At 39.3% G+C, this 27,123-nt stretch overlaps 1 protein-coding gene across 2 annotated transcripts in view; it reads left to right on the plus strand.

Moving 5' to 3' along the window:
- Nucleotides 1-2,331: 2,331 nt before the first annotated feature.
- Nucleotides 2,332-27,123, plus strand: part of LOC127645589 (pre-B-cell leukemia transcription factor 1-like) — a 75,259-nt gene continuing 50,467 nt past the window's right edge. Inside the window, exons 1-2 of one of the 2 annotated variants that reach the window (XM_052129249.1) lie at nt 2,332-2,882; nt 4,165-4,238. In XM_052129249.1, the coding sequence (XP_051985209.1) occupies nt 2,695-2,882; nt 4,165-4,238 (262 nt within the window). In that variant the 5' untranslated portion in view covers nt 2,332-2,694. The remainder of the gene's footprint in view (nt 2,883-4,164; nt 4,239-27,123) is intronic. The other variant, XM_052129250.1, reaches the window with a different exon arrangement.

Here is a 27,123-nt window from a genome sequence, read left to right on the forward strand (position 1 = left end):
ACATATGCATTTGAGTAGGATAATCATTCTAACAAAAAAGCACATAGAGGATGAAAATGTATTCCATTCTTTGTTACAAACAAAAAGAGCCTTACATTAAGATCCTAACGACATTTAAAAACATGCATAAAAGATTACATGAAACATTAAATCTAACAGCAATGACAATGCATGACCAAAGTTTATAATTCAAAACACTGAGACATCAAGTTAATTTTAAGTGCATAAAACATTAGCAACATTATGAACATTAATGACCATAAAATGAACATTTAAACAATCATAAAATGAACAAAAAAAAGGGAATGATTAGGATAATCAGTCAATTATTAACAATTTACTGCCATTGCCTTGTTAATATATAATCATGTAATCTTTAAAAAGTAACTATAATCTGATTACATAATCCGATTACAAAAATCAAGTATTTGTAATTGGATTAAATTACATTTTTAAATACTTGTAATCAGCTATCAAGTACATACCGCACAGCTATCATGTACCAGCTGGCTGGCTCCGTTACACACACACACACACATATGTAACAGGAGCCAGCCAGCTGGTACATGATATATATATATATATATATATATATATATATATATATATATATATATATAAATGTAACGAGAGCCAATCAGCTGGTACATGATAGCTGTGCGGTATGTATAAACCTCAATTCCCTGGCCTCAAGAAGCGCACTTGCGGGGCTATACCCTTTAGCCTCCTTGTTAGTGCACCCGCCTACCATGCCGGTTTGTTGCCGGTTTGAATCCCGCTCAAAGCAGGTCAAGCAGGACCAACTAAATATATACAGCTCTGGAATAAATTAAGAGATCACTGCAAAATGATCAGTTTCTCTGGATTTACTATTTATAGGTATGTGTTAGAGTAAAATGAACATGTTTGTTTTAATTCTATAAACTACTGACAACATTTCTCCCAAATTCCAAATAAAAACTGTCATTTAGTTCATTTATTTGCAGAAAATGACAACTGGTCAAAACAACAAAAAAGATGTAGTGTTTTTAGACCTTTCTAGATAGAATAATGCAAAGAAAACAAGTTCATATTAATTTTTAAACAACACAATAGTAATGTTTTATCTTCCGGTGGTCCTCCATCCACACATTGATTGATCCTCAGAGTTTTCTTCTAAGATAACCTTGTACGTGGCTTGATTCATGTGTCCTTCACAAAGATGAATCTGCCTGATTCCAGCCTTGCTGAAGCAACCCCAGATCATCACTGATCCTCCACCTGGTCATCTAATGGTTAGACAGAGACCTGGAGAGACCTTCAAGCCACAGTGTCTCACACCCACAGTATCTCACACCCACTGTGAAATCAGTGTCTCACACCCACTGTAAAATTTACTGGAGGATCGGTAATGATCGGGGGGTGCTTCAGAAAGGCTGGAATCGGGCATATTGCTAAGTTAAAACATTAGTATTGTGTTGTTTTAAAAAGGAATATGAACTTGTTTTATTTGCATTATTCGAGGTCTGAAAACACTCTTTACTGTTATTTTGACATGTTGTAATTTTCTGCAAATAAATGCTCTAAGTGACAATATTTTTATTTGGAATTTGGGAGAAATGTTGTCAGTACTTTAAATAGAATAAAACAAACATGTTCATTTTACTCAAACACATACCTATAAATATTAAATCCGGAGAAAATTATAATTTTGCAGTGGAATCTTTTTCCCAGAGCATGTTTGATTTTCATTTTCAAAAAAACAATCACTGGACAGTATATTATAATATACATAATATAATTGATGTAAGGCTGGGACTTTAAATGCTTCAGAAGTCGTTTTACAAGCCCAGTCAAACACATTATGAACACAGGTAAATGAAAACCAAGCGATGCACATCTTAAATGACTTCATTCATTGACAGACTGAGATAAAATGGTGGTCCCGTCCTGGTTCAAAGTGGGGAAGAGCGGAGGCAGAGCCTTTGCTCCAAGCACCATTATTTATTTTCATGTTCAGCCTCTATCCATCATCGTGTTACCACCCTGTCGAGTCCCAGCGCTAACGCCACATCTTAAAGCTTATTACGGCGACCCACCTTCCTCTCTGGAATATGATTGACGTATCGCGGAAGAACCGGGGCGGGAGCAACAGCGCGTTCTCCTCCAATCACAGACAAGTGGGCGGAACCCCGTGTATATATCAACGTTGGTGGGCGGGGCATCTCGTGTGTGTCAGTTTTGGTGGGCGGTACCGCCCGTTATGTGTCAGTGTTGCCAGCAGACCTGTGCGAAACAAAAGCATTTCTCTCCCCACGTTTAACGCCCTCAAACCTTAAACCTGTTTCAGTCGTAAAGCTGTCAATGGGAACAAGGAGTTACGCGTAAACGTTGCAGATTACTCAGGATTAGAGCAGCCCGAGAAAGTTTGGTTCTGTCGTCTTGGCTTTGGTGACAAGAGTAGGAGTGGCTTGGTCCTAAAGCAGCTCGCCAGATCAGATTTCACCCAAACCAGCTGTGCGTGTGTATGTGTGTGAGAGAGAGGGAGCTTTGCCTTTTCTCCATACTCTCCCTCTCCATGTTGTAAGCGAGCTCCACAGATCAAGAAAGAAAAGGGGGAGTGACGAAGAGAGTTCAAGCGGCTTTCTGAAGGAATTTTCCTTCGATTAGGCAAGAAGACAGAAAGTCTACTGAGTCCATAGAACAGCGGCAAGAATGGATGATCAGCCACGGTTGATGCATTCCTCTCATGGGGTGGGCATGACCGGACACCCCGGCCTGGCGCAACATATGCAGGATGGCACGGGAGGAGCGGACGGCGAGGGAAGAAAACAGGACATTGGAGACATATTACAACAAATCATGACCATAACCGACCAAAGTCTGGACGAAGCACAGGCGAGGTATATATTTCAGAATGTATGCATGCCATCATTATTATTGTTAACTTCACACTGTACTGAAACACATCGGCAGTATTTAACAAGTCAGATGTTTAATATTTTCGAGTGTCTTATATTTACGCGCCGCGCAAAGCGCGCTGACACAATATTACAAACTTTCCTTTTGCGTCTTCTTTGAAACTTTTATTCATGCATAAAATTTTGCATTTAAAAAATGTTGCAGCCACATCGAAGCGTCGCTCAATCCGAGCTGTCTTCTTCCCAGATGCACCGTTTCGATTTCCAGTCGTTCTGGATCTCGCAGGTTACCAATGAGATAACGCACCGATTCAGTGCCACATAGACTTACTACATGTTGCGGATGGATCCGGTGCTAGTTTATTTATTGGACCGCAAGCCTTTTAAGCACTAAGCAAAGGAAATACTTGTTTGAGTTTGCACACTTAGAGGTAAAGGTAAATGTCGGAAAGTCCATATGGCATAAACAATACAAATCTGGCATGCACTGTATGATTTTTGTAGCATACTTTAATTTATTTGAGGAATATTATTAAAAATTATATTTTCACATTAATGTAGTAAAGCACATGAACTGACAGTAAGGAGCAATACGATATTACACATTGCATCTGGCTGTCTGATGTGTTGAAAACATGGACTTGACCCTTTGAGTCAAGTAATTCTGTTTACACAGGTGTTTCTAAAAGACTAGAATACAAGTAGTGTTTGCACATTGTAAAATCATTAGGAATAAATGCAAACATGGCCGATGTGAAACAAACAGGATTTAGGTGAATCAGAATTCAATTTAACCACTGTAAATGGACTGGAAAGCCTTTTCTATGCAATGTGGCTTAAAATACTTTTACACTAATCTGTCTAAAAAACAAACAAAACAAAATTGTTTTTGGGATCTATTCACAATTTAGTTTAGCTAGTGTCTTTAAAGTAAGGTTCCCATTCAATTTAAATAGAAGGGAGTTTCATTTGAATTACACTTTGCTATTTACATTTCATGCTACATGATACCGATTAAATATTGAAATATTCTGATATAATTTTCTTGTTTATTTCATGCACGTGCATCGCTTCCAAGGAGTGATGCACAATTTAGAACCACTTGCCAGTTGTCTGCTATAAATGCAATATGTAAAATGCTTAAAAGCACTTCTGCATCAAGCATAGCACACATTCTTTCTAAGCCAAATGTTCTGTATTTTGACAGCTTTGACAGGTTACGCATAGTGATGGCATGGTATTTATTTTCTGTTTGTATTTTTAGGAAACATGCACTGAATTGTCACAGAATGAAGCCGGCTCTTTTCAACGTCCTTTGTGAAATAAAAGAAAAAACAGGTGGGTTTTTGTTTTACATATAGAGGAGAAGAGAAAACTTGCAAGTATGTACTCATACTCTCCTTAGTTTAAATCCACTTATTACATTTAGCTGGAAATTGAAACATGGATGTTTTGGTAGAGTACAGAGCTCTATAATAGAGTGATGTACTTACTGTGTGTCTTATGAGAATGTGCATTATTAGAGATTTAGGTAAAGAAACATTTTCAATTAGAGTCAAAACTGTGTCAAAACAAAAGTGTCAAAGTTTAAAAATATTTGATATCATAATAAAAACACTAAAATTCATGCAATTAAAATATCCAGCGATTTAGACAGATCATTCCAATTCTCAAATGCTCAAAATAGATAGCTATTATTATTTTGTGTGCTATTGTTATAATTTGCACAGCTGAGCAGAAGTGTATTTCTTAATACAGCATTGTATGTTACAGAGGATAAAGGATTGGGTTATGCTGCACTGAGCATTATTGCTGTGGCTTTTTCAAGTTTTTTTTCCAGTTTTCATAAATTTAAAGCATTTATCTTCAGCATATGAGAATATCTGTGGCTTCAGTTTGGAATATATGATTTTATCATGTCATTGCACTCTGTTGGTTTTCTCCACACCAACGTCTGAACGTTTAAAATGTTCTGCCTCATGGTTTTGATAATGCCCATCTGAGTTTTATAAACTCAACTCCTTGCGACATCCCGTTTTTGCTGCGCTCTCTGGCAAGATACAGATGCTAAACTGTTAATGGATCAGTTTTAAAGTTTTTGGTTGCACAAAATGTAGCTATGAGCCTCCAGAAAGCATCAGACTTTAAGGGCAATTTAAAAGTACACCAGGATCCCTATCCATTAAGGTGAAATGAACCTTAGGTGAAATGAGTGTTTTGATTATGCGATCGTCCCAGAGCGAAGCTTTTCAAGCTTTATAATGACAATCAACTACAAATGACAAAGTAAAACAGCACCATATCTTCCTACTAATAAGCCCCAAAGTGTAATTTACAATGATTTCATTACATGGAAGCTCAGGTTGGCTGTCTGCCACATTGTCTGAAAGGCGCTTCAGTGGAGAGGTTACCCCCCTTCCGAGTGAAATTCTGACTGAATGAGGAAGGCTTAGATGGGCCACAAAGTCAAGGATCTGAAGGGCCTCATGGCACTAGGATAGCTTTGGTCTCTTTTTTTCCTGCTCTTGTTTAGCAAGGTTCTCCAAGGAGGGAAAGAGTTATGCCTGGCTCTTTTGAACTGCCTGGCGTCACCTTGAGTTCATTCAGAGTTCGTTTCTAAGTTGAAGAATAAAGTGACTTGGACCTCTTCCTGGCTTTTTGCTCCTGCTTCTCCTCCTGGCAACCAGGAACCTGTAGGGCTTTTGACTGGTGAGAGGAACCCCATTAGGCTCATGGCTTTCCAAACACTGTATTAAAAATGTTGGGTTTAGAAGATAACATAGAGAGCATCTGAACCTAACAGGGTTTTTTTTTTTGTCGAATTACAGTTGTGATGGCTTATTGGGAGGTCACTTTTCTGTATGAGAATTAGTTGTTTGGTTGTTGTGGGGCTGTCTTTGTTTTGTCTATATTATTCTCTTCATACTCCAGTGCACAATGCGAGATGCTTCCCCCTACACCTCATGTAGAGCTTTTGTTTGTAGTTGAACGCAGCCCTGGTGTTGTTTTTTTTGGAGGGGGAGCTCAGCTCTGCTTCCTCAGTCTCTCTCAGGACTTCATTAGGAGCAATGGATCATCCAAGTCAAACCTACTTGCATTTGATCAGTATTTGTATACAAGTAATAACAAAAGCTGATTTCAATTTTTTGTTTGTTTGTAAGATTAAGTTTGAACATAATTTTCTAGTTGTTGAAAATGACAGGAAGGGCAAACACATACAGTATTTTTTCCAATAAGGTTGTATTCATTAACATTAGTTATCTACATGGACTAACAATGAACAAGACTTTTATAGCACTTATTAATCTTAATGTTAATTTCAACAAATGAATATGTTTTTGCAACCTTTACTCATAGAATGAACATTACTATAAAAACATTTTTGCAAAATGACTTTTACGCACCACGTTCTACATTTTGCCTCAGTTTTCTTGGTGAAATAAACTCCAGAGAACTCGTTAGAAAAACAGCACTTTTTAGTGCTTGTATTACAGACTAACCTACATTTATACACTTATTCCAAAGTGATTTGCTTCTGTTAGCTCACCACATAGAGTATTGGACTTTGGATTTGGAAGTCTCTGGTTTGAGCCCAGCCAAATACGCAAGCTGACACGTGACAAAGTGTCAAAGAAGCAATGCGAGATGACCTGGTTGCTTCAGAAAATGTGTATTTCATTTTAATTTTGTTTTTGGACACAATCAGTTAGTGTGGCAGGGCGGAGGGTGGGGCCGGGTCGTGATTCTACACACCCGGTCCCTTATCAGGCTAATCAAGCCTCCGAGAGGGATAAAGGCCGACTGCGGAGGATTGTGCGGGAGAGAGAGATCGTTTACAGACATGTCCGTCATGTGTATAATCAGTTCAGTGGAAAGGAGGAGGCGAGAACCGGCTTGATAATATAAATAATAGTTTAATATAAAACTGAAGCAAAAGACAAAACACTCACACATGACGGACATGTTTGTAAACGATCTCTCTCTCCTGCACAATCCTCCGCAGTCGGCCATTATCCCTCTCGGAGGCTTGATTAGCCTGATAAGGGACTGGGTGTGTAGAGTCATGAACCGGCCCCGCCCTCCGCCCTGCCACAGTTAGGTTTTGGTGTTGGTTTAGGGTAAGGATGTCTGTTTTGTTTACCTCTCATTTGATTTTAGAACAATATTGGTAAGACACCATTTCACTTGCTTTTGGCACCCCCCACTGGACATTTCACTGGGAAACTGCCGCGAAACGTGTAAAAAGGCAGATAAATTTGTTTTGCTAAAATGGTGCCACTGTCACATAATGCTCATGTGCTCAGGCTGGTTTTTACAAATTTAAAGTTGTATATGTTATGATTAATGAATGCATTATGAACTAACGTGAAATAACAATGAACAACTGTATTTAATTAAAGTAACATCAGACAACTGTAAATGTATTTTGTACAAAATATTTAATTGTTCATGATACGTAATGCATATTTTAATGTTAACAAACTGAACCTTGTTGTAAAGTGTTACCAATATATTTGTTTTATTTAAAGCATCAAATATTCAGCGTCAGCCCTTTGCAAACTAATGTTGGCTATTTTAGTAGATCTTTGAACCCTAGGCTTGGGAATTGAGTTCTGAAGCACCCAGCTTTCACCAAAAATAATTGTTAGCTGCTTTTGATGCTTTCAAGGATGATGCTATTGGCAGCTGACTGATTGTAACTAAAGAAAAATAACTCCAAAAATAGAAAGAAAACAAGTAGATTCTGTGTCTTTGGGTATCATTTTTTGCTTTGGAAATACAGCTTTTAACTCTGGTGTGGTTTGGACAGATAATGTTTTTACTGCTTTAGGTAACACTGAAAATAAATGAACCCGAGCACTGATGGTTTGATTTGAAAGGTCCATGTACATTTTAAACCAACATGCTCTCTCTCCTTCAGAATTAGCCGTGAGCTGTACCTCAGTTTACTTCCGCCCCTTTTTAATGTGAGGGTGTAATTTCACACTGCGCAGACAGACAGCACTAAAAATCTGCCACTGCCACTGAGAAAAAAACTCAGTGGTGACATTTACTGCAAATGTGCTGAGTGCAGAGCGCCTAAACAAGAGCAGCCACCATTTTTATCGGGCTCTTTAAAAAAAATATTTAATAAAGAGTCAGCCTCTTTCATGGTTTTACATTGTTGCAGCCGTGGAGTCCCAGGTGAATTACAGAAAAAGTGAGGTTATTAAATTCATAGCCGGTGTTTTGTTGAAATGGCATAGCGTACTGAGGGAACAGTGGTGTCTCAGCTTTCATAACAGACTGTGGAGGTCACGGAGCCGACTGAGAGCTTGTCTCAATGAAACAGTGGCTCCCCATTTTAAAAAATTAACTTTTTCATTTCAAAATATCCGTGATTTACAAGAACTGTGGAGGTTTGGATCAGCTGCTTTGTCACCTCAGGCCCCTTACCCAGCTGCTTTCAGCACAACTCATAATTCGTATTCGTATATAAAACACATTCTTTTTCGACAGGAATAATAAATTCTCTGTGTGGTAATATATTTCAACACGCAGACGTGTTGGGGGACGTGGCTCTTGTAATTCTTCTTAACCTACGGCCATCTTGCTGAGATTGACACGGCTGTGAGTCGCCCGGCATGCACCACGTGTTGTGTGGTGCAATGTCGGTGGTGTGTTAGTGGCATCGGTGTGTTGACAGCAGTGCGAGAGGACACAGTGGTGATGAGCCCTCCTCTGGCAAGCAGCTGACAAGCGAAGCAGTCCGGTGTGCCAGCAGCAGACAGAACAGGCCTGAACTCCTGACCTCGTCGTGTATTTTTACACAGGGCCTGACTAGAGCTAACACGGCACAGGCCGGCGTGCGAGTATAAACAAGCACGGCACTGTAATGCAGCTCATAGAACAGGACGTGATGCCGGGGTGGGGACTTTTAAACAATACCCACGAGGGACGATTATTTAAAGCAGTGGTGGGTCGCGACCCAAAAGTGGGTAGTAAGTCTGTTGTAATAGGGTTGCAGACAGCAGGGAAAAAACAATGCTAAATGTAAATAATCAATGCAACTAACCATGTCATTGTGCATAGTTCACTAAATAGTTGCAAAATAAATAGGCTTATCAACTTTTGAAAGGGAGGAAAAAAGTTTCCCCATATCGTTTGGTGTTGCTGTTAAAGGATCTACATTCATTCAAATTTTAAATAAAAAAATTCAAATTCACCAGTCTTTTGGTTAATATACTAATGTCTGATATCCTAATACAATATTTGGCCAAGTGCTTGTTCCCTGTGTTATGGTGGTAAATCACATTTCTGCAGTTGTTTATGTGTTCCCAAAATGGTCTATTTTCCTATTAAGCCTATATGTCATTTTTGCATATTGTAATATTATAATGCAGAACATGGTAATATTAATACATTTCAATGTTTGATATTAAGGACATTATTGTTTACTTTTGTATGATAAATAGTTTTGGTACTGTGTTGGGTCACTACTTGATGTCCAATGTAAATTCTGGGCTCTGAGTGTTTAGAAATGCTTATTTAAAGCGTTTGTGCATTTGTATTTTTTGAACATTATTGGAAATTAGGTTTAGGGGCAGGGTTATTGGATATAATCTATATTTTGTACAGTATAAAATCATTATGTCTATGGAAAGTCCTCATAAATATAGCCGCTCCAACGTGTGTGTGGATTAACATTAACTTAGATGTTTGTGGGTATCAGATTTCATACTGGTGATCTGCTTTCCCCTTGGAGCCTTCATCAGGCCTGTTTCACATGGACATACATCACTATACATTTCCCTATCATGAACAGAACTTTAAAAAATAAACTTCACTTTAGAACTAAATTTAAACTTGGCATGAACTTACAAGGCCTTAAATCACTAGCAGGTGTTAAATGTGATTCTGAGTAGAAACTTTTTCGGTGTTTGGTGGCTCAGTTGAAGGCATGATATTAATCAAATTAATAAGAACAGTTCATTTAAGTTTGCCTTTCAAAATTAAATATTTTGGTAAGTTCATTATATATATATATATATTTTTTTTTTATTATTTTTTTTTTGTTTTTACTCAACATCAAGATTTTAGGTTAAAATTGATATGTATGTATAAGAAAAAGATTGTACAGTACCTTAAGTTCCATAACTAGTCACCATTTCTCTTACGTTTTTCACAATTTTCAACACACTTTAGCCTTCACTAGCTCATTTTAAAAGGTCCTGCTGTATGCCAAATTGATTTCTAAGAGTACACATATTCTGTGTATTCTCTCAATAATTGTAAAATGTTAATTTCTATAATATGCTAAAATAAATATCATAAAAGCTGCACACATAATACTGAAAAAGATTGGATTTAGATGGAGTGTTGCATATCACAACACAGGACATAAAGTACATGTCCTAGCAGGATGTTATTGGACATATAGGGAGTTCTAGCTGCTATTATCTAACCTGACACGTGAACACACTAACAACCATGTCCTTGATTGCATCTCATGTCAAGAAAGTGATAAAACCTCATGTATCTCCACCCTTGTCTCAACCTTAGTGATTAATTACGTTTAACAAGCCTCAACTGCGAAATTTCTGTCTGTCGTTGATATATTAATATTGCATTTACAAGATAAAGACACAAGTACAGAGAATACATTTTGTAAGGGTGTATTTTGCATTACATTACTCTAGCACTGTAGGTTTAATATTTACGTTGGCAGAGCTGTAATTTTCCACTTTGTATTCGCAATGTTCTTTTACCTTTATTTGTTGTATTCATAGTGTTTGCAATGGCGTGCTTAATACAGTTTGGGCTGCTTCATTCCATAACTCGTTTGTTCTGTGTGTGGCGCATGATTTGTGAGCTGGCAAGATATCTAACGACTGTCGCTGTGAATTGCGGTGAAATATTGTGTGCTGCAGATACATGAAGGGAGTCTCTCTCCTCCTCCTGTTTTATTTGAACGTGATTGCTAATCATACTTAGGGCCTTTGGAACAGACATACCTCAGTAGCAGCATAATGTTTTCTGTGTGTTTCTGTTATTACGCAGCTTCAAATCTAAACTCACTCACAATTAGAGCTCCTTATAAATTATGCAAATGATGACTGGCGTAATTGAGACATGTTAATCATGTTTTAAGAGCCTAATTACAGAAATGTATAACGGAGGTGGGAGTCTCTAATTAGCTCTGATAACAGGTTGCCCAAGTGAATAGAGGAGGAGTGCTTTTCGTGTGGGAAGCGCTTTCCTCATGTGGACAGTCAATACTTACTACTTTTCCTACATTATTCCTTAGCATGAGAGCAGGGCCGTTTCTAGCTATAAGTGGTATAAGCGACCGCTTTGGGCCCCCGAGCCACCAGTTGGTGCTCAAAGAAAGTTTTTTTTTATGTTTTTGTTTGTAATAAACTAAAAGCCGCAAGGAAGACTCAGGCAGCTGTTATGGCTCAATAAGACAGTTAAAGGGGGCCCCCTTGTGGCCAAAGATGGAAGGGAGAAATTATGTTTTGTAAGCTGTATGTTGAAAGAGCTATTTCTATTGTATATAGTTATTTATTTTATTGTAAAATTGTTATGTTTTGCTTAGTTAATAAATAAACATTTTAAGTTAATATATTCAAAATTGTTGAAGACTGTATTGAGGTGTCTTTCTTCGGTGGGCCTGATTTAGCTTAGGGCCCCATATGCTGAGAAACGGCCCTGCATGATAGTAACTTTGCTCCTTTCAAAACTTTTCTGGTAAGGAGCTACTTCTTCCAATGAGTAGCTGCGCAGCGTGAATTTAATATTGTAATACTTGTGTATTTTTGCAACCAAGTGTAATAGTTTAATAATCCAAAAAAATGTGCTTGGGAAGTTGTGAAGTCTCATTACAAATTGGTTTGTTTGGATTGTTCAAAGAAAATATTTACCAATTTATGAGAATCACTGTGCATACCCACTCTTTGCAGTGATATACTAAATAATATTATTTATTACAATACTTTCAAATGTTTTTAATATTTAGTTAAATGCCATTGTTCATTTCTATGTTATATAATGGTATTTTCTAGTTTTTTCTGAGGTATTTAGTGTCAGTTAAACTGTTCAAACACGGTCACTCTAATTGTGACAACTTGTAATCACATTTTATCGCTTATTTTAAATAGTGTTAAAATGGTTTTATACAATTGTTAAAATAATGTTTCAATGGTGTTAACGTCTGTTACTGAGGTGTTCTAGTATGTGGGATGATGCTTATGTCTTCCTGCTCCAAAGTCTTTATTTCATTTTATCCAGTTTTCAACTTGTATTGCTCCCCTTGTCACTTAGTGTGTTAATGTGAGTTTTGAAGGTCATCAAAACACATTCAATTAATCATGCTGAGGACTCTAGTTTGTGGCATCCCAAATGTTATTCCTGGATTTTTGTATTTGTATGAACTGACTAAGAATATGGATTGTTTGTTTTATTGCAAAGGACAGTGATAGAAATGGTCATTTTATATTTCCTTGCAGAAGATATGAATGCATCTAAAGTGCATAAAAGCATCACAGCACTGTCCCGTTTAGATATCTGCTGCATCAGTACCAGCCATTCTGCAAACTGAGCTTTGTTCATAGTTGTCTGACAGATATCATATTCAGAGCCATTACAGCGAAAACATCTACTCACTTATTGGATTAAAAATTGCTTTAGAGAGGAAATTTGCTTGCAGTTACGATGGAGCTCTTTTTCCTCTCTGATATTAGTCTGTGGTGCAAAAGGCTCTGCAGATGCTGTTATTGGAGTGGTGATGGTGTAGTGGCTAAAGCACAGGGCTGTTAATCAGAAGGTCCTTGGTTCGAACCCCACGGCCACCACCATTGTGCCCTTGAGCAAGGCACTTAACTCCAAGTTGTTCCGGGGGGATTGTCCCTGTAATAAGTGCACTGTAAGTCGCTTTGGATAAAAGCGTCTGCCAAATGCATAAATGTAAATAAATGTTATTGTCTTTGTGGAGTCAGACTCAAGCCCCTCAATGGCTGTGATCCTTATAACAGCATTAGGGCTCAGACGGCTCACTGCCATTTCCACCCAGTCAAAATCATCATTGTTACAAACACATTTCAATTGATTCATTTCCTTACGTGCCTTAAGTGTAAAAGGCGGGGACATTTCCATCTACGGTTGCCATACCAACACCCCAGGAGTTCATTTAGTTTAATTTAAAGGCCGCAAATTGCCGTTCCCCGTGTCCCGCTGTTTGATTTTGACGACAGCAGTGGCAGTGGAAGTGGTAGCAGCACAATCCATAAAAGACGCCCCCCACCCCGTATCCCTCCCAGCCGTCAACCCCCCCCCCTTCCGCTGCTGTGAGCAGACAGACACGGACTGGCGAGCGCCCCTTCCCGACTCGACTTAGTAAAAATGACACAAATTAATATATGCTACTGAAACCAGACCAAGATTAATGTCCGCCTTTCACTGCAGCTTAGGAACACTGTCAGTCGACATGCGCTCATTGGATGGAATCAACACTGATCAACATTTATTCTCTGTTGGATCCTGTGTTCAGTGAAACGTAGAAGAACCCACACACACAGATTATCTTTGTAACCTAACACACTCTCTACATTAGATTCAGAGCCCAAAATAAAGCAATAAGCCACAAGAGACCATTTTGGGAGTACCACTGTCATCCTTACTCATGGTAAAATCACTGCCATGCACAGATTGTGTGACCAGTGTTCAATAAAGAGTTAAATTCATTTATTAATTATTAACCATTCTTTTGCCATTTAATAACCATTAATAATATAGAATGACCATCAAAGTTGTACGTTTATTAGGGCTAATTAATTCATTTAAAAACTTTTCATGAACAGTGTGAATTAGATAATTTCATTAGGTCTGCTCTGGTCGCATGGAAATGTTCTATTTACAACATGTTTTTTGCTGATTTTTTGGTTGTTTTTTTACTTGAAATGTGCATGAAAGATATGCAGAATCAGCTATGTTTAGTAATGGCATGCAGTCTCAATGATAAGCAAATGCACATTTTATGTCTTACGTAATCACAAGTTCCTAGCTAGTTTTCCTAGCTAGTAAAAACATGGCATGCAGTTGTCCCGTTAATCAAAATAATTACAATTACTATCAAGAGTGTTAATTATCCATTATGATTTTTGTCATAATTAAACTTTCCGTTTGATTAATTTGAACACATTTCATTTCATAGATAGTAGGTATTAGAGTAATAAAATGACACAGATATCTTCTACCTTTGCTAGATTTCACCATACAATTTTAGTGTTGCCTCAGCCATGTTTTAGTATTTTACTTGAGGCGATGTCTCAACAAGCAAGTGCATTTTCATATTCATTCCATACACTTAAACCAAATGATTTGATATACAGAGTGTGCTCGGGAAGCGGGATGTTGGCTGAGTGGTTTATCATGTAATGAATGTTTCTAATGTAGATTAATGTAATGCTATTGGCATGTTGTGGTTGTGCTAAAGATCCCCTCCACTCTCTTTAATCAGTGGGGGGTTAGATGTTACAGCGGGTGAGGAGATGGTGTCAGAGGGTGCGTGAAGACGTGTGTTGTTATGTGAAGGTAACACATAGCTATGAGTAGCTCTTGACGAAATATTCTAATTTATGCTAATGAAGCTGGCGCTGCCATGAGAAACAAAAGGGCTGGCTATGAGCCTGCATAACCCCCTCGGTGAACACATATACGAGTACACATATTTTCTCTCCTTGAGTTGAGCTAGAGAAATGATGAATTATGCCGCTTTCCTCAGTTGTGTGGTGTCTTCATCTGATTGGCATCACTACGGTATAAAACAGTTTGAGTTTTAAAATTGAATTTTGCAGGGAAATGATAAACGATGACTAAAATACACTTATACTGTAGATTTACTGTTACATTAAATTAAATTAAATAAAAAAAAATGTATGACAATTTCAATGATTTTGTTGCTGTGCCTTACATTGCATTAATCACTTTCAAAGATACTTTAAAGCTCCAGTGTGTAATTTGTGCCACTATGTTCACCAAATGGAATTTTTGACTCAAAGTTTTTGTTTGTCAAATGTTTTTTGTTTCCAAACAGGTTTCCCAGCACTCACCATTGGTGAGTTGGTTGGAAAAACAGATAGTCCCCCACCAAACTTATGTTATTGGTTTAACCAATGTTGTAATGTTGGGCAGGTCTGTATGCTCCAATAAACACTTTTTAGGTGGAATCAACCCACGACTGAATAATAGTAGTTGTCTATCCACATTAAGTTTAGATTAAGTATTTCAACATACATTATTTTTTAAATGACACACTTCAACTTGCATTAGCATAGCAGACGTGCATTTGTGTTCAAATGCGACCGAATGCCGTCCTGGCTGCAGTGGAGCAGAGCATGCATGCGGCGCACGAGGAGGTGTATTTGGATCACTTCACGACATGGTGGCCAGTGAGAGCGTAGGTAGCTTTTAGCACAGCAGGGTGAAGAGCAGGAGCTTTAGTAAGGGTCAGTGCTTACCACGACTGCCTGACAACACCACACACACACTGAAGAACCATGACACGCTCTGCCCTATACACTGAAGTAAGCTTAATCGAGTGGAAACACAGAACTCCTCATGTGGCCAGGAATTCAAGGTCTGCAGTAGCTCAGTGGGCTTCCTCTTTACAAAAACACTAGATGAAGAATTAATTTATTGCAAGGCAATATGGTGTGATTCTGATACTGTATAGCAACACAGTCACCTTGTGCAATACGTGGGTGGTAATTATTTTCTGTACGCTAAACACCAAATATTTCATAGCGGCTGACCTTGAGGACGCAGGTCTCACATTGCACGTTTGCTATTATAGTTAGTTTCTAAACTGAGAAGTGTTTGTACGGTATGTGCTCACTCTTCTCTGAATACCCACATACACACTCCCAATACCTTCTGTTTGCCAACTCGCCTTTGGCAGTGTTAGTTATGGACAGTTAACTCCTGGAATCCTATTAATGACTGTCATTTTCCTTTTCTGCCTTCGCATAATCAGCATTGTGCTCCATTGTCCTACATAACTACTTTTAGCTGTTCTTGTCTGGGTCTTCCATTGCTGAGAGCACAGCCACAAGGATGGCATGTATGTGTATGTGTGTGCATTTGGGGAGCTGGAAGGAAGAAGGCATTTCTAGTGATATATTGCATTTCAAGCCTCCTGCTAGAAAAAGGAATAGTGAGATGTCAAGACATGTGCAGCAGAGTTTACCTTGACCTGATGCCAAACCTCCGCCATTGAGACCTATTGAGTTGAAAGCCCTCATTGGAGGCTTGTGTCATCAGGCCAGCTGGTGACATTGTGTACTTTACCCTGCTGACTGTCTTTGTGGATTGTGGCTCTGTGCTCCACTATGAAAGGCTCAGATGTCCTTTCTTTACTTATGTGTGCTTTAATGGCAAGGCTACAGGAAGAAGATCCTTACTCAGTCATGAAAAATCTGTAATAATTACGACAAATGAATAAGAAATGTAATCAAATTAATTACATCATATGAAAATGAATGCAGTGAATGAATTGCAGTTAATCACATATACTTATATTTGCTGATAAAAGCCTATAAATGAAAGACATTGTTTTGGCAAACGAGCAAAGCATATAATAGACATAAAGTGACTTTAGAAGTCAATATAATGGGTTCCATATTATTCAACATGAGCTTATCACTGGTCTACAGTCCACTGCAATACATTTTGCAATTTTGTCAATCTCTTCAGGGTAGACTGAAGCCTGGTTTACAACTGGAAGAAGCCAAACTTTTTTCTCTTTGGTGAAAAAATGCACCCTCGGTGAATGAAGCTGCCGTTTATATTTAAGCGCGCCATCATTAAATTTTTTTTTAGTTGAGGGTGATGTCACAGTGTTTAACATAATTTTCTAGCCACCGAAGTAGTGCCAATAATGTTGTTTTTTCTCTCCATGGATTGGTACTTTTGGTGCTACATTGCGTCTTTGCATTATTAAACTTGTCACAGAGCCCATTCCACTTATAAAAACTCCAATCTCCCTCCATGCACGTGGGTTTTGTGTTGCGAATAATTTAAAATGTATACTTCTGCACAATCTCTGAGAGACAGGCTTCAAATTGATCCATTTTAGTAACCTAGGTAACAACTCCTAAGCTGGCACACGCTATTGTATATAAAAATCGCCACGTCCAAACCACACCCACGAATAGCTTTAACCAATCATCAACACTCTTCGACCAGCCGAGTTGTCATTGATGAAGAGTTTTAGAGATGTACACAAAATGGTGAAATATTGCCAAACGAACACCTTGGCAGTATAAAAATGCCACTGCATTTTGTCATCATTTGTAGGCGAACTATGCTAAGCCTGTTTGCCCAGTAAATATAAATTAACCCCGAGATGCCATTCACACATTCTGCCTGGGCTAGTTTAATATTGTTGGTCTACGTACAAATGCCTTAGACTGTCTTTGGTCATTTTGCCGGATTTTTTTTTCCCTGTTTTTACAAAAATTTTTAGTTTTTTCAAAATTAATAGTTAATTTTGTGTTAATGCCTAATTTCTGAATCACAATATTTTTTTTTTATAATGAATTGTACCAAATAAACCCATTCAGTTGACGGCCCTAGCAATAATATTGCACACATTTTTTGCCTTTCAAAGTCCACACAGGAAAAGGGGACTTTACATTAGATCCATGACCTTTGAGTGTGCTTTAAAACGTTAAGCTGTGATGCTCATATGGGCATCACAAGTTTGAATCTTTCTCGTAACGTTTCCCGATCCTGATCCTGTTCCCATCTCTCTCTATATTATTTTCTGTCCTCTCTTTACTCTCCTCTAATAAAATAGAAACTTTTCAGCATCTGAAGCAGAGGTAAAACAGCTGTCTGGCATCTCCTGTCATCCAATATTTGTCTCTTTAATATCCCCTGACAGCACCATAAACAGATGCCTCCATATATCTGCATACACCTTGCTTTCATTTGATTTCCTATTACCAGACCTCGTAGTGCGCGACTTTCGGAAATCCTACCCGATAAGGTGCTATTGATGAATTGATATGGGTGGAGGCGGCGAGGAGATAAAGCTGCATAGGTTAAGAGCTTTGTGGATAGTTTAACCTTGATATAACAGTTGTTTCAGCGAGGTTGATTTTCTCTCATCCATCTTCATCCATCAGGGCCTCACTGAAGTATGCAAATGAGCTCAGCGGATAGGCGTGTGCTGCCGTTAAATGGGCCGTTTCAAATGTGCAGTGTACCGCGCTGACAGGGCGATACTCCTTACTGCCTAAATTTAGTGTGTCTTCACAGATCTTAGCCCCACTTCCCCCAACCTGATAGTGAGAGGATGTTTGTGGAAATTAGGATAATCTGGGACATTGTTTGCGCTTTAAATTTCAGCAATTTACTACAAATTAGTGTGTTTTCATTCATAATCTTACACTGATTATGTTTAATAACCCAGCAACATGTAAGGTCATGTAAATATCTTAAACGTTTTATTTTATCAGGTACAGGTCACGAACTGTTTAAGCAAACCTGATAAGCACACCTTCATTTTTGGCCCCTCTATTTTGCTTGTAAATGCTTGTACCAGCATTTTGGCAGCTTATTTAGCCCAATGTGCACATATGTAGTGTGCATGTTTGCATTTTGATGTCAAAACCAGAGAAAATCTGATCATTGAAAGTCTTGGGTAAACAGTTTTTTTATGTTGTTGGATTTTTAGAATAAGCTGATTTTTGAAAGCTATCAGCGTATATTTCAGCATATAAACACACTCATTGGCAATGAATGTCCAACCCTCCACTGGGGGTTGGAGGTTTGACGGCATGACATACAAACCTGTGGCACCCCGGCCTGAGGTAACACCGGGTGGAGTGTGGTCCTCGAACACTCCTCCACACCCCTTGGCGGACGACAGCCGCTCCTCTCCTTTCCCTGGGGAGGGGCGTGCTTTGCGCCCCGTCAGGTCATCCCCGCCTTCCTCGACCTCCACTTTTCTAGTGGCACCTGGGGACATTCCTCCGCCCCTGGCAGTGGCCCTACCGTTCCAAGCGATCAGGGAGTTACTTCCCTCCTCCCCTCGCGGACGGCGGGCTTCCCTCGACCCCTCTGCGTTTCTGGGGGACGGCAGGGCACTCCTCCGCCCCTGGCAGCAGCTCCATCGTTCCAGGCAGTCGGGGAATCCAGTCTCCACTCGCCCCACGGATTGCGGCCGTTCCCCGCGGTCGGGCTACTCCGTCACCCGGCAGATGGCAGCGGCGTTCTCTGGGTGGATGGCAGTGTCAAGGACTCTGCGACGGGCATCGCTCCTCCTTCCCGGGTTTCGGCACCAATGTAAGGTGGTTAAGATGTGCAAGGAGGAGGCAAGAACCGGCTTGTCAATATAAATAATAATTTAATGAAAACTTAAACCAAAAGCACAAACATAAACACACACATGACGGACATGCCCGTAATTCTCTCTCTCTCTCGAACCGTCGCCACCGGCCGCCTTAATCAGGCTGATTGGGTACCGGGCGTGCGACATTCTAGCCCGGCCCCGCCCCCTCCGCTCCACACTTGTTTATCTTAATGCAACAATGATTAATAGATAAATATAGAAAGCTATATTTGTGCAGAGTGCCACACTATCAGGTTTTCTCTCTGGGAAATTTTGTCTCTTAATTCTTTACGTTTAGTCCTTTAATGCACCTCTGCTACAGCCAACAAAGTGCTGTTTGTTCACTGTCGGACATCAAAATCCTGTGCTGTGATCAACGTTCCTGTTATGCATAATCCAAAAGTTTATTTGACAGGTGTTGAGGAAGATATTTTTCAGAAGTCATTCTGCAGATCCTATCAGACAAATAGTTTAGCTGTAAAAAGGCTTATCAAACTGTTGGATGTCGTAAACTATAGGTATGTCACGCCCCCGCAATATTTATAATCTAACAACCAGGGTAGTAATGCGGAGTCTTGTTTACCACTGTCAACAAGAAATGCTGCTATACACAAAGACAAGTGCTTGAGGAAACACACCTGAAATTCATTGGTGCTCTGGCGCCAACACGCACAGTAACGTCTTGTGTAACGCGCACATCGTGAGTTCTCACTTTTTCCCCTCTGTCAGTCATCTTGCAGCAGTTTGTAAGAAAAGAGTTGTCTATGAGTATCTCAGGATGCATATTCAAATAACATGCAATGGCATTGGGACTACAGCTGAATTGTCGTGTGTCATAATTCAGTACAGCCCCAGAAATGGTTCTTGAATAAGTTTACTCTGAACCTAAATTATCATTATGATAATATTAATAGCCTATGGTAATATATGTTGTATTTTATATTCTAAAATATAAAAATTAGTTTGATAAGTTAAAATGATACATTGTACATATTTATTTGTTGAATACAAATGGACATAATGCATCCTTATACATGGGTACCTTGCTGAGACAATGCACTGACTGGTCGATTGATAGTTTTAAATTGGTAGTTTTGCACATTTCTACCTTTCACCTGCAAGTTATATATTACAGAATAAAAATAATTGTGATTTCATACATCTTTAGTAGACATTTCTTTCTGAGAAAAAGTTGTTAAGAAGTTTTGTAAATCACAATACTTACAGAATCGCAATATCGCAATATTGAATCGCCTAGGAAATATCGGGAGGTCTGTGGTAAATCCCAGCACTGGTTGTTATGAGTTTGAGTGTTATTAGCTGTTTGTGAAATATGGCTGTTTAAGTTAATTGGGGAGTGAGAAGATGCTATAATTATAATGATTAATGTCCCAGAGTAACATGACCACAAGACCACTAGAAGGACACTAATGCAGAAAATAAAGTGTGAAAACACTGTTTTATTGCATCTCTGGCATTAATCTGACACATCTTGCTTCCTTGTTTACTTGCAGTTTGTTAAAGGGAGTAATGAAAAACACCATATTAAATCAGTGATGTGTGAAACAAACTGCATAGTGAATAATTTTATATGGATTAAACATTTAAAAGGAGTAAAATCGTATAAAACGAGATTTACTCAGGTCAGGATTCAGGGTGTGTTATTTCTCAGCTTGCTTCTATTTTGAGCGTATCCATAGTTGTATAATTAATTTTATACATTGCATCTTACGTTTTATTCATCGTGTTTAGCCTGGCACTTTAAAAGTGAAAAAAGCATTTATCTGAATCATTGTCATTTTTGCACCAAAATAAATTACAAAAATAATGATTATTTATTTATTTATTTATTTTTGGCTTTTTCTACTACACAGGTATCCCAAATATTACTCCGTCTTCCTTTGTTCAACCAAACAATTAATCCATTCCCAAGCTTACACCATCGGATTAGGCAATTCTGTTGGGCAATTCAAACAAAAACGTTTTTAAACATTTCAGGGAAATAAATCTGTAAATAGCTTCCCTATAGTTTTCTCTGCACATTATACTCTGACTCTTATAGAAGAAAGGATTTTCCAATTATGAGATAGAACACATGGTCTTTATGAAAGTCTAAGGAAACACTGACAACTTGAATGAAGTTGTATCTGTTTTGACATTTGCACAGTAATGGCACTTGAATTTGATCCTAAAAAAGACACTGACTTAATAATTGCTGTGCAGTCAGTAAAAGGAGTAGATTTTTACTGTTTGTATTTTTGGTTTGCCCTTTTTATAGGAACTTATAGTTTATATCAGCTGTTACAATTCATTCAACAAGCAGGCATTCAAAACAATGAACCTTCAAAACTGTTAGCATCTCCACTTCATGAGCTGTCAACCGTCCACTCACTATATGGCCCAAGGAGGACTGAAATAAGCCAGTGGGCGGATCCTAGTCAAGATTGATGGAACAGAATGCCAATCAGGGTACAGTGTGGAGGGAATCAATGTAACAAGCCTGGGAAACCTGCCATATAGACCTAACCACAACTGGCCTCCACTAAAAAATCCCATTAACATTAATGAAGGATGGTTTTTAAAACTTCTTCAGCAATCAAGTCCGATAGGATTTATGAAATGAATGGCCTGCCATTAAGAATCATGATTGTCATTAGCCAGGTCCACACGATTGATCAGTGCGAGATCACTCAAACACTTTGTATACTGGCCTTTCCTTTCCACTGCTCTGGAAGAGCCATTTGTATAAGGCGGAAAAAAATGTCTTCCCTCCTTTCTAAGTGGAAAGTTTTTCTAGGCTTAAGAGTCACCGATTTAAAGACTTGTGTACTAAGCAACTAAGAGGAACTGATTTTTTAAGCTTGCACAAACATTAAAGTTGGATTTAAATGCTGTTTCCTGTAACACAGCTCGCTGTTATTGGTTTTTAGAGTCAATAATATTTTAAGGGTTGAGCTAACCCCATAGCACAATAAAAACATTTAACATTAACATTTAATCTGTGGCAAGATCCTGCTAAATAATAGATCAATACAAAATTATGAGTTTGGAACTTACAAAACATAATAGACCAACGTACATAATTTTTCTTGCCTAATGGCATTGCCCCCCTAGATTTTCCTTTTGCCCGATCAGACAAAAAGAGCCCACCCTAAAGGTCAAAATGCCCTCCCAAAGATCGCATCCTAGTACTGGCCCTGGTTCACATAGGACTGTAACGGTTACCCTGTCTTGTCTCACTGTTGCCCTGAGCCTCCAGAGCCCCCCTCAGCTCCGCCTCCTGAGCTTCCAGAGCCTCCCTCAGCTCTGCCTCCTGCTCCTCCTGAGCTTTCCATGGGTCCGCCTCCCTTGGCTCAGCCTCCTGGGCCTCCAGAACCTCCCACAGCCTCGTCTCCAGAGCCCCTCTCAGCTCCGCCTCCGGGACCTGTCCCTGTCCTGAGGCTGCCTCCCAGGCCTCCTAGACCTGTCCCTGTCCAGTGGCCTCCTCCCAGGCCCCCTGACCTGGTCCCTGTCCTTGCCAAGTGGCCAGCTCCCGGCCATCTAAACCGGCCTCTGTCCTGTGGCCACCTCCCAGGTGCCCTGAACCGGCCCCTGCTCTGCGGCCATCTCCCAGTCCACCTAAACCCGCCCCTACCCGGTGGAAGCTCCCCAGGCCACCCGACCTGGTTCCCAGCACACACCCCCAGAGACTGCTTATCTGCCCTCTCGCCCTCCTTGGTCTGTCTCCGTGTCCCTTGTGCCCCCCGTGGACTGCCTGTCTGCCCCTCGTTGCTCCCTGGACTGCCTGTCTGCCCCTCGTAGCTCCCTGGACTGCCTGTCTGCCCCTCGTAGCCCCCTGGACTGCCTGTCTGCCCCTCGTTGCCCCCTGGACTGCCTGTCTGCCCTTTGTGCCCCCAGTCATTGGTTATTTGTTCTTCCCGTTTTTGTTTTTGTTGATCGTCTGGTATCCGATCCTTGAGGGGGGGCTATGTAACGGTTACCCTGTCTTGTCTCACTGTTGCCCTTTGTTTGTAATTTTGTCACTTTTGTTATTCCTTAGTTTTCACTTTTGTCACCCTTGTACCTCCATAGTCTTCCTGTCAGCCCTCGTGTTCACTGTTCATTGTTTTCACCTGCCCTCATTAAGTTTGCCATTTGCTTCTGTTTGTCATCTTGTTATCTTGTTTGGTGTTCTGTTTGTTCATTGGCCCCTTAGTTCTATGTTCATGTATATATACCCTGGTTTTTGGTTCAGTCCCTGTCTTTCGTTGATTGTTTGTGAACGTGGTTGTATGTTGGTGATGTTCGTTCCCATGCCTGTGTTCCCAGTTCCAGTGTTCTCGTGTTTTGTTTTCATTTTTGCCCATCGTGGTAGTTTTGTTTGTTCATCTCTGTTTGTTTCCATTCGTTTAAATAAAGGTAACTGCACTTGGATCCTCAACCTTTGTCAGCCTCAGTCCTCAATCGCTACAAGGACTGTCTAGATGTTAATCCTATATGTCTGTCAATGGGACTGGACTTTCACTGGCCCCAAGGGATTTGCAGATTGAAAACCCTGGTGTTATCTCACAGTTGGCTTTAGTAAAGCTTATTAGCTGTCACAACTTTTGGTTCAAAAGAGAAACCCTGCCAACCCAGCCCTCTCTCCATCTTTTTCTCTCTTTCATTTTCTTTTTCTGCATGTTACTCTTTTAGAGTGTTTCTTTCATTCCCCCAATCCTCTGAAGTCATTACAGTGCTGTGGAGTTGTGTAATGGAGCCCACGGTTATCAACTTAATGAATTCTGCCCAGTCGTCTCACTCATTGTGCCCCTTCTCCAATCCAAGTTACGGTGTGTGTGTTTACAGTATATGCGTCAAATATGCCTGCATATATGTGAGATATAAATCAATGGCCCACCCTATTAATGTAATCCCAGTTGAAAAGACCAGCACTGATGGACACCAGCATATGTTGTGTTTGATGCTGGTGTGCTGGGGCCAGTTACACCAGCTATACATACTGTATGTTATAACTTAGCCTAGTTGTGGCGTAAATGGGCACAATGTCACAATTTATGCACTTCTAAATATTTGAGCGTTGCACAAATAAACTTAAGTAGAATGTAACCCTACATATAAATGAAATATTTATGGAAGCCTCTGACCAGAGTAACGGATGGAATAAAAAAGTAGACTGATATTTTATGACATCAGTGAGCTCATATTTTGCGTGACATCGATCATTTCGACATACAGTATGATGTTGACATTTACGAGGGAGAAAAAAAAACATACTTTTAAGTGGCTCTTCAGCATAAACCGATCTAATGGTGCAGTTTTCAGGGTGCGTTGCCCCGTGTCACGTTTCAACACATTTAAAATATATATATATAGGATATTAAAATAAATAAATGTCTATTTTTTCCAGCCTGTTGTTTTAGTATTTATTTATCACCCCTTATTTATTTTTGATACAGTTCCTATATATTGTTATTTACACAAGGCAAATAGGCTATAAGCTACTATTTATCAATCTATTATTACGCATCATATTTTAAGATATAATTTATTTTAGCTGAAAGTTATGTGAGCAAACAAGGTTTGAACCTCAACCATAACAAGATCAAATTGAAGTTCACAGCTTTTTAACACTTCTGTGCACAAATATAAAGGTTGTTTATTGGATCAATTCAGGTAAACATCATATTATGTGACAACGCGTCTCTTTACGGAGAGCTTACAACCTACTAGTTAAGTCTTGCCTTAGGAACAGGTGGTGCAACCAAATTAAGCACTGACTTAGTTACAAACTAACTAGTAGTTACTAAGCCCTTAGTGTGAACTTTAAGTCCTAACTTACATGAGAACTTGCACACAGCAGGTGCAACCCTACCCCGGTGTCCAAATCCAGCCTTCTTAACTAGCTTAAAGGAATATTCTGGGTTTAATACAAGTTTAGCTCACAGCATTTGTGGCATAATGTTGTTTATCACAAAAAATTATTTCAACTTATCCCTCTGTGGCATATATTATTTATATTGTTAAGCTGGTTCTCGCCGCCTCCTTTCCATTGAACTGTTACACCCTACTTTTCTTCAAAAAAAAAATAAAAATAAAAAAACAGTTATATTAAGACACTTACTGTACAATGGAAGGGATTGAGGCCAATCTGTAAACATTCAAATGCTCACTGTTTCAAAGTATAACTACAAGACACAAGCAATGTGTGTGTAACGCGTTAACATGAGTTTAGTGTGATAAAATCACTTACATTTTACAACTTTGTTGCCATGAGTATGTAACACATTAACCATAAAACCCTAAAATTACCATAAATGACAATTTAAACTTTACAGCTCCAAAAATACACAAGTTATTACAGCAGAATTAATGTAAGAGCTTTTATCAAGTTATAAGCTTCACATTTCCGCCTTTAAAACCTAAAAAAATTGGCCCCTTTTACTTCCATTGTAAGTGTAATCTCGATTTTTTTTATTTTTTTATTTTTTTATTTTTTTAAAGAAAAGGAGGGATGAGTCAAGGGAGGCAAGACTTCCTTGGTCACCCAACTAGACTAACACCAAACTAGCATAAGCCAGCCTTAACCTGCATGGAAATTTATATGATGGTGTAAGATGTTCTTTTCAGCAGGGATATGGAATGTTGTTACTGTCCATTATGGGTTTTCAGAAAACAATTTGCAAAACTGTAAATGCAAGACATCAGTTGTTATTGAAGTTGGAATTTAATTTAATTAAAACAATTGTGTATATGTTGCTGTACTTCTCTAGTCTATTTAGGTGTCAGCCATTTCCTGTTGCAGTTGGTGTCCAGAACACTGTTGCTCTCTTCCTGCCTCCCTCTCTCTCTCTCTCTCTCTCTCTCTCCTCTCTCTCTCTGTGCTATGGGTTTTCTTTGGCAGACTTGGACCACAGCTCGTTAGACTGAAAGAATGCACTACTTTAATTAATGATATGTAAATATCTTTCGGTGAGCTGCATTTGCATATTAAGAGAGATTTGAGGAATCTGTGGAGTAATATATTTTAATTAGGGATTAATTGAAAATAATGGGAATTTCATTTAGCCTGGCAGGTTGGTTTGTGCTCCAGCATGTGCCTGGCACATTTGCCTGACTGAATACCGGGCTCCCTCCTCTAGTCAGCTTCTATCTATATGTACTTTTTAAATCCCTTTTCTGTTATTCTATTCTTATGCCTTAACTGCCTCCTCTCTCAAATAATTTTTATTCAATTATCTCTGTATCTTTGTATCTATCTTATCCAAACAGATCCTTTGTAAGGCTTCAAAACTAACTCTCACCTATCTGAAAGAGACAGTAGATAATTATAATATGATAATGGAATGAAATGGTTCGCAGTATGACTCACCTTTCCAATTCCTCTATCTGTCTATTCCTCCTGTCTGTACTCTCCTTTACCCCTTTCTCTCTCTCTTGCTCAGTATTTTTCTCCTGAAGGATAGGGAATGACTCTCAGACACGGAACACTAGTTGTGTTGGCAATTATGTTAATGGACTGCCATTAGGCTGTGGTGCTGTATGAGCAATCGGGGAGCCGAGCTGGCATGGTGATCACAGCCTCCGGGCCTCCTAGATACAGATCCAGCACCCTCATTTGCATAGCATAACCCCTCCCACTGGCAGAAGCATTGCTTCGTTTCCACGGTGCAAAGAAGAATTCGCGCAGGCCAGGTGACGCCCTGCTACATGGCTTCGGCATGCACATGGCAGGCATCGGACATGATGTCTGCTTCAGTTGCCATATGGGAGCATAACCCGAAGCAGAGGCCTACTGAGGGAGCTTTATATGTCGGTTTATAAGATTTCTGAAACATCATCATAACGTTGGCATGGCGGCATAATGAG

The sequence above is a fragment of the Xyrauchen texanus genome, chromosome 6, assembly GCF_025860055.1.
Source record: "Xyrauchen texanus isolate HMW12.3.18 chromosome 6, RBS_HiC_50CHRs, whole genome shotgun sequence".
Lineage (NCBI taxonomy): Eukaryota > Metazoa > Chordata > Actinopteri > Cypriniformes > Catostomidae > Xyrauchen > Xyrauchen texanus.